Below are 11,433 nucleotides of genomic sequence, written 5' to 3'. Positions count from 1 at the left end.
GAATGGAAACAACAAAATTTGAATGAAAAAACAGGATTAGAATGAAGAGAATGGAATTTGAATGAAAATAACAGAATTAGAATGACAAAAACAGAATTTCAATGAAAACACCCAAAGTTGAAAGAAATCAACAAAATTTGAATGAAAACAGCAAAAACTAGAGTGAAAATAACATAATTAGAATGAAAACAACAGAATTAGAATGAAAACAATGGAATTTGAATGAAAAGAACTGAATTAGAATGAAAACAACAAAATTTGAATGAAAAAACTGGTTTAGAATGAAGAGAACAGAATTTCAATGAGAACAGCAGAATTAGAATAACAAGAACGGAAGTTGAATGAAAGCACTGGAATTTGAAAGAAAACAACAAAATTTGAATGAAAACAACAACATCTGAATGAAAAGAACTGGACTAGAATGAAAAGAACCGATTTTGAACAAAAACAACAGAATTAGAATGACAAGGATAGAATTTGAATGAAAACACGGGGATTAGAATGAAGAATGTGAATGAAAAGAACTGAGTTTGAATGAAAAGAAAAGTTTTAGGATGAAAACAACGGAATTAGAATGAAAAGAAAAGAATTAGAATGACAACAACGGATTTTGAACTAAATTAACAGAATTAGAATGACAAGAACGGAATTTGAATGAAAAGAACTGGATTAGAAGGAAAACAATGGCTTTTGAACGAAAACAACAGAATTAGAATAACAAGAACGGAATTTGAATGAAAACAGAAATTTGAATGAAAACAACAGCATTAGAATGAAAAGAACTGAATTAGAATTGAAACAACAACATTTGAATGAAAAAACAGGATTAGAATGAAGAGAATGGAATTTGAATGAAAACACCAGAAGTTGAAAGAAATCAACCAAATTTGAATGAAAACAACAGAACTAGAGTGAAAATAACATAATTTCAATGAAAAAACTCGCACGTAGAAAACATCTCAGGTGGGATCTGCTTGTCATGCAAGTAATGTTGGAAACCATCAGAACCATTAAGGTTACATTTTTTTCTCATCAGAGAATAAAACTTTCTTCCACCTTTCAATGTCCCATGATTGGAGCTCTCTTGCAAAATCCAAACGGTCAGTTCTGTGGCATTCAAGGAGACGAAGCATTTAAAGCCGTTTTTAAAGCCCTTCAGTCTCAGATGCCCTCTGATGGCTATGGGGCTGCAGTCAGAACCAATAATGGCCTTAATTTGGGTCAAGGATCGTCCAGTGTCTTGATGGACAGCCAATTGGATCCTCCAATTGCTGGATAAATTTTGGCGGGTCTTCCAGAATCATTTAAAAAATTCGAAATGACTGTCTGTGTGTGAGAAACTCTGCTTATGTTCAACTCTGTTAGTTCAACATCAGAATGTCATGACAGTGTGACTACCTGACAGAAAATGACAATGAATCCAAAGTTTGCACAGATTTGGGCTTGTAAAGGCATGTGGTACTAAACTTTTGATCAGCTGTTAAACAGCCTGTTTCAGTTTAAGCATTCTTTTCAATGAATTGAATACTCAAAAAATGTTTTGTCTCACTCCCATTCCTTCTTGTTGCATGTTAAAGCTCTATGCTATATTTGGAACCTTGTTAAGATCCAACCATGCAAAATATAATTTTTTGCCATTTTTCAAGTGGTCTTATACTTTTGATCGGGACTGTATATGCACATTATTAAATATTAAAAATGTGTCAATCTAATATCTACACATTAAGTAGGATTAATTCCACCATTATAATCTGGTCATTTATCCTAGTATATTATGTTATGTGTATGCAGGTATATTGTAATTTAATAGTTTTTTCAGAGAAAGAAAAAATAAAGGATTTAGTCTTAGACAATCCTGTCACTCTTACTTTTAAAGCTCAATTGTTAAAACTAACTAGCTCCTTCTTGTCTAGATTTCTTGTCTGGTTGTCATTCAGCTGGCTGATGGTTGGACAGACTGCACGCATATGTTCACATGCCCCTAATCTAATTTTTTTTTTTTAAAGGACATTGGTGTTTCTTAGTGTAAAACTCTGTGTATGGCTTCTTTTCTCCCACCATCTCATAAAATCTAAGACTTATAACTGTCATTTTGACACTTGATTGTCTTCATCTCCTCAGGTATTTTCCATTTGGTATTGTTTTCCTGGTGGCTGGAAAGATCCTGGAAATGAGTGATCCCTCAGCCATGGGGAAGAAGCTCGGTTTCTATGCCATCACTGTGGTGTTTGGTTTGGTGCTGCACGGCTTGTTTATCCTGCCTGCTATGTACTTCTTCATCACCAAAAAGAGTCCCATTGTTTACATACGGGGAATCCTGCAAGCCCTGCTCATTGCACTGGCAACCTCCTCCAGGTAAAGAAACTTATTATAGAGAGAATGAATGCGTTACAAAAGGAAAACATCAGTAACTCATTTTATCATCTCATATGTGAGTCAAAATAAAACATCCCCGAGTCTTAACAACACTTATTCTTTTCTTCCTTTTTACTGGAACCTTTACTGTGAAAAATCTCAAAGGGCTGTTGGCTGATCAGAAAACATCTGGTGTGTGGGAAGAGAGGGGAAAGTAAAAGAGCATTCCACGTGTCTTTAAACAGGCTCCACTGATGCTTGTGTATCATGTGTGCATGCTGACAGATCATATTCTATAACAAAAACAGGCTTTAGTTTTAATTTAGATGACCATGTCAGTGTTTTTGCATGTATTTGGCAGACATTGTGTTTGCTGTGGTAGATCTGTGACTGCCTTCATTTGTATCTCGTGTGTAAACGAATGAAAACAAGTTGTAGGTAGGGAAGCTCTAAAGTGAAAAACACAACAGTATACTTTAGAAAATGCACCTCAACAATATGTGATTTGACATAAACTGGTTAAACCTCTCCAAAAGCACTGCTATGGTCTATTAATGTTTTCTATTCTATTTTCTATTCAGTTTTAAACAAATCATTCCTTGTTGCATACGCAGACTGACAAAGACGGAGTTCTTCTGAGGCCTTTGGGGTCAGAGTGGCTTCATCACGCATGCATGTGTTTGCTAGACTCAGATTAGTAAAAAGCATCTGCTGCATGCTCTCATGCAAAGCATTGTTATTCTTAGTCAGCATGAATGAACAGATTGTGTTTGTTTGCATGCATACCTGAGAGAAATTAGGAGGCTTCGTATTTATTTATTTTATTAGCTGTCCTCTCTGTCTTTTTCTTCGTTTTCCTCAGCTCAGCCACTTTGCCTATAACCTTCAAGTGCCTCTTAGAGAACAATCACATTGACCGTCGCATCATCCGTTTCGTGCTACCCGTGGGTGCAACCATCAATATGGACGGCACCGCTCTCTATGAGGCTGTTGCAGCAATATTCATTGCACAAGTTAATAATTATGAGCTGGACTTCGGTCAGATCATCACCATCAGGTCAGTAAACCTTTTTTAAACGTAATTTTATTTTACTTTATTTATTTTGACAAAGCCATGTAAGTATCATTGAATATTTTTAGTCATTCATATGCTTTACATTAATCACGCTGGAAGTCCTGTTCTGATCAGAGGGCTGCACTAACTCAGAGCAAGCATCACCTTCTGTGTCAAACTTAACCACCTTTCATGTCAAGGATCATCTCTGGTGGTTAGACCTCGGTGTCAGGCTTAATGACCGAACAGCAGCTTTCAATTGAAGGGCTTGCAGTGTCCAAAACAGAAGATATTTATCTTGCAGTGCACCACGAATTTGTTCAGGAGGTGGTGAGGAGATTTAGTGTACCATCCTGCGTTTTCTGAGTAAAAACATTCGCTACAAACCACCTGAACTGTGATACGTAAAATCGTGTACCTGCACACAACACACTGAAGATGCAGGAGTGGGGTTTTTTTGCCACATCAACACAATGCTCATCACCACAACACCCTGTTCATCAGATTTGTCTCTCAGGGACTTATTTTCCTTTCACAAAATAAAATTCAAGTTGAAGAGTTTCAATTTTAGACAGTTGTCAGTAGCTGAAATCTGTTTATAATGCTGCTTTATGTTTTTGTGTTGAAGCTGAAAAAATGTTTGAAAGCCCATCCCAGTGATTCACTGTTGCAGCAGAGAGCTGCTCAAGCACAGCAATGGATGCACGTAAAAGAATGGCTCATCATGCTGATCATCACAGAGACTCAAGCTCGAGAAAGAATACGCTGATGAATGTATTATTGTGCCTGCTGGTGTGAATGACAGCCAGACCTCAGGCTTCGCCGAAGTGAGAGGCTGCAACTTCTGAAGGGACTTTTTAAATAGATTTTTCCAGCGTAATTCATCAACTACATCAAACTATGGGCTAAAAACTAAGCTCAGTAGCCACACATGTAGTTTTAATTGTCCATCATATCAGACTACTATGTGTAAAATGATGCTCACAGTGAACATTGCTGTTGGATAGTTGGTTTTGGAGCTTTATAAGGTAAATGTAGACTTCTACCAACAAATCTATTGATGCATACTGATGCCTTCAAGATTAAAACAAAAAAAGAAGAAGTAGATAAAATAAGTTTCCCTTTAACCACTACTTATAAACACTATTTCTGTGTGGGAAACAACATCTACTGGTGCTGAACATGCAGAGGAGCTTGCTGGAAGACAGATGTGGAAAAAAAAATCACAGAAAACAAACAAGGACTTATAACAGATGGAAATAAATAAAAATAACAAATAAATGGCTTGCTGGCATTACTTGAGACAATAAATATAATAAATGAGATGAAGTAAACCAACACTCTAATACATTTTCTCAGTCAAGTGTCTCATTTCCCTGTGGACTCTGCTGGTGATAAGAAACAAGTACTACAGAGAACTACAGGCTCCCATGGTCTGGTTGACAAAATGCTAATGGAGGATACTGTCTTTCTGAGATTCTTTAGAAAAAGCAAAGAAAAGTAGAACTTTTCTCAAATTCAGTATTAGTGTAAGAGGCTGGCTCTGCAGATGCTTTCTTCCTGTTTAACGAATCTTTGAGCTTCTCTCATTCCTCTAATTTCTACACTTCTAAAACGTACGGAGGACAGAGAGAAGAGGCTTCTGTAGGAACTATAACCAAGGATGCACAGATGTATCTTTTGCTGAAGTGTCTTTACCTTCAACTCTTTCACATTGTGTAATGTTGTGAAAATAATTAAAAGTGGCTGTAAAGGGAAAAAAAATGCCATGGGCACTGTTACCCCTGTGTACACCTATATATGGGCTATAATAAAATTATTTATGACGCAGGTGTATAATACATCATGTTTAATTGGTTTTCATTGCTTTAAAATGAGGCTCCAAATGCCTGTTTCCTTGACTCCTCGCTCCTTGTGTTGTCTCATTGCCTCCTCTGCTCAGATCTGTGGTAGAAGGAACTAACATGTGAAAACTGAAAACTTTGTAAATCTCTGCATGAGAACCAGTTTTTCCATAAAATTAGAAAAATTGACAAGCGGAGGACAAAAGAAGGCTGTCATTAGCCAGAGTACGCTTTTATAGATGTAGTATAAACACGACAGCTTATCACTTATCACTGAAGAGCCACGTGGCCTCAATAAACTGTATATTCCCGTGATATCATGGTTGAGTTTCTGATCCTAACTCCCATTTCATCATTTCACCCCAGACTGTGGTGTAGTGAGTTGTGGGATCATCTCTTTGTCAAACTCTGGAGCTGCACCAGATATCCGATGTGCCAACATTTTACACCAGATAAGAGGCTTCTCAATTAGACAGTTGCCTTAGAGACATTATTAACATTATTGTGTACTTTTGGGGCCAGGCTCACCTTGAGATATAATCCACAGAACAAATTAGGCAAGAAGAGTCTTTAATTTACTTTAAAGTATTTGCATTCAGCACAAAAATGAACTAAACACAACAAATCCTGATGAACAAAAATAGATGGAAAAATGAATTAGAACCACCACATATGGGGGGAAAAACAATCAGTAAAAGTATGTGAGAATATCAGGACTATATTTGAAGTTAAAATTCCACAACAGTTGATGTCATGGACCAATACCTCTGTCACAGAAACATCTTCTTTCAGCTGCTCCCTTCAGGGGTCAGTGGATGATCTGACTCCATCTCACCCTTTGTCTAGCTTCCTCTTCTCTAACACTAACCCTCTGGGTTACTCAGGGAGTCTGGTTGGCATGAATGCAAATTGAAAGCATTCTTTGTCACTTTAGGGGTTTATTTGGACAAAGAAGCCGTTTTTAAAGTAGAGCTGTTTTGCTTTGCCATATTTTCTGTCACACGTGTACTGTTTCAGCAGAAGAAGTCGTCCACTTTATATTTGTCATCAGCTTTTTGACTTTAATTGACTTCACCTCCCATCTCTCCAACAGCATCACTGCTACTGCAGCCAGCATAGGTGCAGCAGGAATACCACAAGCTGGGCTGGTCACCATGGTGATAGTGCTAACATCTGTTGGTCTGCCAACTGACGACATCACTCTCATCATTGCAGTAGACTGGGCATTGTAAGTTGCATATCACTTCTAAAATGTATTAAAGATCCAAACCGACAACAGCTCTACTGACTGGATTTCTATCGGTCCAAATCAAAAATGTCTTAAATTTCTTCTTCTTTTACAGAGACAGATTTCGCACCATGGTCAATGTAATGGGGGATGCTTTGGCCACAGGCATCATGGCACACATCTGCAGAAAAGACTTCATGAAAGAGGGAGATGGGGTGAGTTTTAATGACAATATGTTTCAAAGGACTTGGGTAATTGTGGTGATTGAGCCCATAGTTTGCTTCTTGGGGCTGAAAACGTTATTAGTTCTGTTTCACACATTTTTAGAGATTTGGCTAAGTAGTAGACATTTAGAAGAAACTGAAGATTTAAGTGTGCATTTACTATAATTTTAGGTTTAGCCCCTCCCTAATTTCATCAAATCATTTGCAATCCTTTAAACAGCAATTACAACCTCAGTTCCAAAAAGTTGACATGGTGTATAAAATGCAAATAAGACAGAATGAAATGATTCACAAGATTCCCATAAACATTTAAATTGAGAAAAGTGAGCAGCACTAAAAAGAAACAGCTGGAGGAACATTTTGCATCTAATTGGGTTAACTGGCAACTGATCAGTGCCATTGGGTATAAAGAGAGAATCTTAGAGAGTTTCTCAGAAGTAAAGAAGGGCAGAGGTTCCCTAATCTGCAAAAGAATGCATGTAGAAATGTGAGACTATCTCATCATCTGCAGCACATAATAAAAATCTAATATTCAAAGTCAGAATATTCAGAATCTGGGGACAGGTCTGAAAATGAGTAGTGGATGACTATGATTTTCAGGACCTGGGGCAGCACTTCATTAAAAACAGACATGATTAATACTGCATAGGCTTAGGAACACTTCCAGAAATCACTCTCTAAACACAATTCAACATGCCATTCACAAATGTAGGTTAAAGCTGTATCATGCAAAGATGAAGGCGCATGTGAACATGATCAGAATAGCCAATTCTGATGGTGCCTTTCCAGATGTGAAAGCATCTGGAAAGGCACCATCAATGCTGAAAGGTATGTAAAGGTCTTAGAGCAATATATCCTCCCCTCCAGACACTCCATGCCTTTCACCAGTTGAAAGCATGTGGAATTCAGTAAAAGGACTGAATGTTAGAGTACCTGATATTGCATTGCTTTATATGGAGAGAATCTTGAGGGGTGGCTGTTATGAGGAAAGGCAGCCCAGAAACTTTACCAGCAGCACACATCGTTGTGTGCCTCAACATTTTTATTTTTTTCATTGGGGTTGTAATTGAACAGTATAAAACGGCAGTGACTAATAATGAAATCTGATTTGTTAGTTGTTGTTGATGTTAGTTGACTGACTGATGCTCTGTGCAGGACGCGTCCCGCCTCTCATCCTATCACAGCTTCAGTCACCCTGAGTTTGACAAGTGGTTTAGAAAATTGATACAATAATTCGAAAATACTTCTATTGAAGGTAATTGGGGTTTAAATGGCTTCCAAATCTTTTGTCCACGTTTTACACAACATACAAAGATTTTGGAGACTGAGCTAAAAAAAAAAATTGCACACAATTGATGAACATTTAAATAATGGGAAAAAAATAATCTAATAATTTCATTATTTATTTTTGCCATTGGAAAAACGTATTTGTTAAAAATAAAAATGTACTACAACCACAAGAAGTGGCACTTCAATAGCCTTGGATCATTTTTCCTTTTCAACCTTTGGTTTCCTTAACAAAGAGAACCTTCTGAGCACTCCAGATTTTTTCAAGTAGTCCCATATATTGTCCAATTTACAGGTACCTTTGATCTGTGAGACCAAAACAGCAATGAGCACCCCTCCTGTGATGAACTGCCACACCAACAATGGCAACTGCCGACCCCCTCCTTTAGGGGTCAAACACCAGTTCATCCCTCCTGAAGTGGCTCAACTCATACAACTGGAGGAGGGCGTTCGGCCGCTTTCAGACAGGAAGAAACCTCCAATTCCTCCGAGACATCTGAAGAAGAGCAAAGAACACTGCACTATAGATATGAATGGCCTTGAGACCAATGTATAGCCTCCTCTTGCAGTTTGAATGGTTCTCTGTAAGTTATGCTGAAAGGAGCGCAGCAGCAAAGGACACCCGTGCAGGCAGAAGGACAATACAGATGAGCTCATCTAGTTCCACAAAAACCTTTTAAAGCAAAGCAGTTGCAAAAGACTCCACAATAGCGCATTTACACTGGAATTTATGGCAACACAAGGACAATGATAAGATTTCTATTATAAAATTTGTCCTTGGTCCTGTACCTGCTATTGCTTGCATTGATTCAATAATTTTTATTTGATATATACATTTTTTATGACTTTTTGTTTTTGTTTTGTTTTTTGACAATGTATTTTTTTGTACTGCTGTACTGCAAGCAGCCAGCTGTTTGCATTATAAAAGATGAGACAGGATGTCTGCTTGGAGCTAAATGATCAGGAGGCAAAGTGAAATGCACACATTTTTTAAGTTTGCCTTAACAAAGCTGGTGGTGCTAGGCTGATGGTTATTATGGGACAAGAGGAAGTTGAGTGAACTGAATTTGTACCCACCCCTGTAGTGATGTTATAACTTTGATATGTGTTTAAAACAGAGATTAGAACTGTTTTATGTGTTTGAACAGCCTCAGGATCATTTGATTTAATTAAGCTTTCTGGCATATTAGCAGCCTGAAAACATCCACTAGTAATTTAATTAAATGTTTGTCAGTTGACTTGATATCAAACAGAAATTGGCATTAATCCGACTATAACACACATGTAAAAAAAATGTTTTTGTAAAGTGACCTATATAAGTGTATCACTCACACTGGTTAGCAGCGTTGGGAAGGTTACTTTTAAAATGTATTCCACTACAGATTACAGAATACATGCCCCAAAATGTATTCTGTAACGTATTTCGTTACGTTACTTAATGACAGTAACGTATTCTAAATACTTTGGATTACTTAATATATTATCATGCTTTTTACAACTACGTGAATGTACTATTGCTGTGTGATTTATTACTATTACCGAAGGTCCGCAGCTCCGAACTGTAGTAAAGGGACCTCCGACTAATACGGCGGGTTCATGTCGGGCTCTCTCTCACCCAGGAGGCACACAGTCGCAGAGAGAGAGAGCGCTGCTGCCTGGAACAACAGAACATAGCTGTCAAACAAACCCAAACAACCCGTGACAATATGAAACAGGAAATTACCGCAGTGTAATCCATTTATTTCAACAAAGTAACCGTATTCTAAATACCACCTTTTTAAATGGTAACTGTAACGGAATACAGTTACTCATATTTTGTATTTTAAATACATGTATTCCGTTACTCCCCAACACTGCTGGTTAGTGACACACCCCACCACCACAGCTGTCTATTCCTCGACTACTGGAGGTTACTGGCTGTTACTGGGTGACAGCCAGCAGGGAGCAAACACTTGCTAATTCACCACAGGGAGATGAAACTTGAATAAGTGAAAGAAATCAGTCAGAGACATCTTTGAATGGAAATTAAGATCATAATATGTTGCACGGGCCTGGATATTCACGCCATTTTCCTTCACTAAAATATCTATATAACAACTGCAAAGACAGTCTAAGTTGCAACTAGCTAGTAACAAACACCCTGACCGACTGTTTAAGACCAAAGTCTTACTATTTCTTGTTCATGTCATTTTATTCTAGTTAATAATAAGCTACTTTCATAAACCTCTTAGAACAGCACCATCTCCTTTTTTTTTATTTATTGACATATCGTCTTACATTGAAACTGCTGGAAAATTGTGAACTATAGTTTCTTTCCACTGGCTTTGTCAGCAAACATATCACATATGTGCATGCGTAATACTTGACACAGGCACCATGATTTTACCAATTGCTTTGTGGACTGCTTGGTACTGTTTGAGATGGTGATATAACTGAAGATTTGACAGACTCAGTCAAAGGGTATCTCAAACCTAACACAACCTAACGCCCATTTTACTCTATATGGGAACGCAAATTTAAAATGAAGAATACTTGCATTCATTTGGAACGTTTTTACTTGGGTCATAAATCAATGTCTATACAGTCATACTTCTTTCAGCAACTCAGAGGCATGGCCACCTGCAGGCTATTGGAAAGAATCTAGATTTAATGCACATTTGCAGAAAAAGCATAGAGCACATGCTATTTATAAATTACCATTGCAGTTTTGCCGCTCCAGAAAGAGAATTTCCATCATGATCCAAAATTATAATTATTAAGAACATTTTCTTACTGTACATTTCAATTTTGTCATATAAAGGCAGAAATGTACTCTTCCAAATAGTATGTTTTCATCTGTTTTGTCATTCCATTAATAATTTTTCTCAGCTCTTTACACAGTAAATACCAGAGAATTCAGAGCATACAGACTGAGATGTGTTTTTCTCTGGCTAGTGTCCTGCCTATTTTTATAATACTGAACAGATCTGCTATAGCTCCACACAGAGCAGTGACACTGCCATGTGTGGGAGAAGCTGCAGAAACAGCGAACAGATTTCAGCCTTTTCAAATAATTTATTCTTGTGTTTTTGACTGTCTATGTATGACAATATTGCATTCACATCAATAAAGTGAGATTTTATGCTGAAATATGTATCCTGTTAGAAAACATGAATGAACTAAAGGGTCCGTAAAATCAGCACTGGTTGAAGCTCCGGTTTTGTTGATAGAATTAAAATATTTCATTCGCAAGCAAATGTTATTAATCATAGTGGAAAATAATATGTATATTTACCTTCACTGCAGGTAAATCACTGCTTTTCAAGATTATTGCTATTATTAAACCAACTCGCTGGTAAAACATTACGATTTATCCAAACTGTTTAGTAATAGCAGAAAAAATCTTTATAATTTTTATCTTAAATTATCTGATCTGAAATTTCCCACTTGTGGGACTAATAA

The 11,433-nt window shown here is 37.2% G+C and overlaps 1 protein-coding gene across 1 annotated transcript in view; it reads left to right on the top strand.

The window, feature by feature from the left end:
- LOC102210602 (excitatory amino acid transporter 5-like) overlaps positions 1-8,796 on the top strand; it is a 23,405-nt gene extending 14,609 nt beyond the window's left edge. Inside the window, exons 2-6 of the mRNA XM_013909312.1 lie at positions 2,122-2,355; positions 3,218-3,412; positions 6,347-6,481; positions 6,597-6,696; positions 8,288-8,796. Of these exons, the coding sequence (XP_013764766.1) occupies positions 2,122-2,355; positions 3,218-3,412; positions 6,347-6,481; positions 6,597-6,696; positions 8,288-8,548 (925 nt within the window). The 3' untranslated portion in view covers positions 8,549-8,796. The remainder of the gene's footprint in view (positions 1-2,121; positions 2,356-3,217; positions 3,413-6,346; positions 6,482-6,596; positions 6,697-8,287) is intronic.
- Positions 8,797-11,433: the final 2,637 nt, after the last annotated feature.

Source organism: Pundamilia nyererei, unplaced genomic scaffold (assembly GCF_000239375.1).
Source record: "Pundamilia nyererei isolate P.nyererei 1_Seehausen unplaced genomic scaffold, PunNye1.0 scaffold00023, whole genome shotgun sequence".
Classification (NCBI taxonomy): domain Eukaryota; kingdom Metazoa; phylum Chordata; class Actinopteri; order Cichliformes; family Cichlidae; genus Pundamilia; species Pundamilia nyererei.
This window is presented reverse-complemented; position numbering and strand designations above follow the sequence as displayed.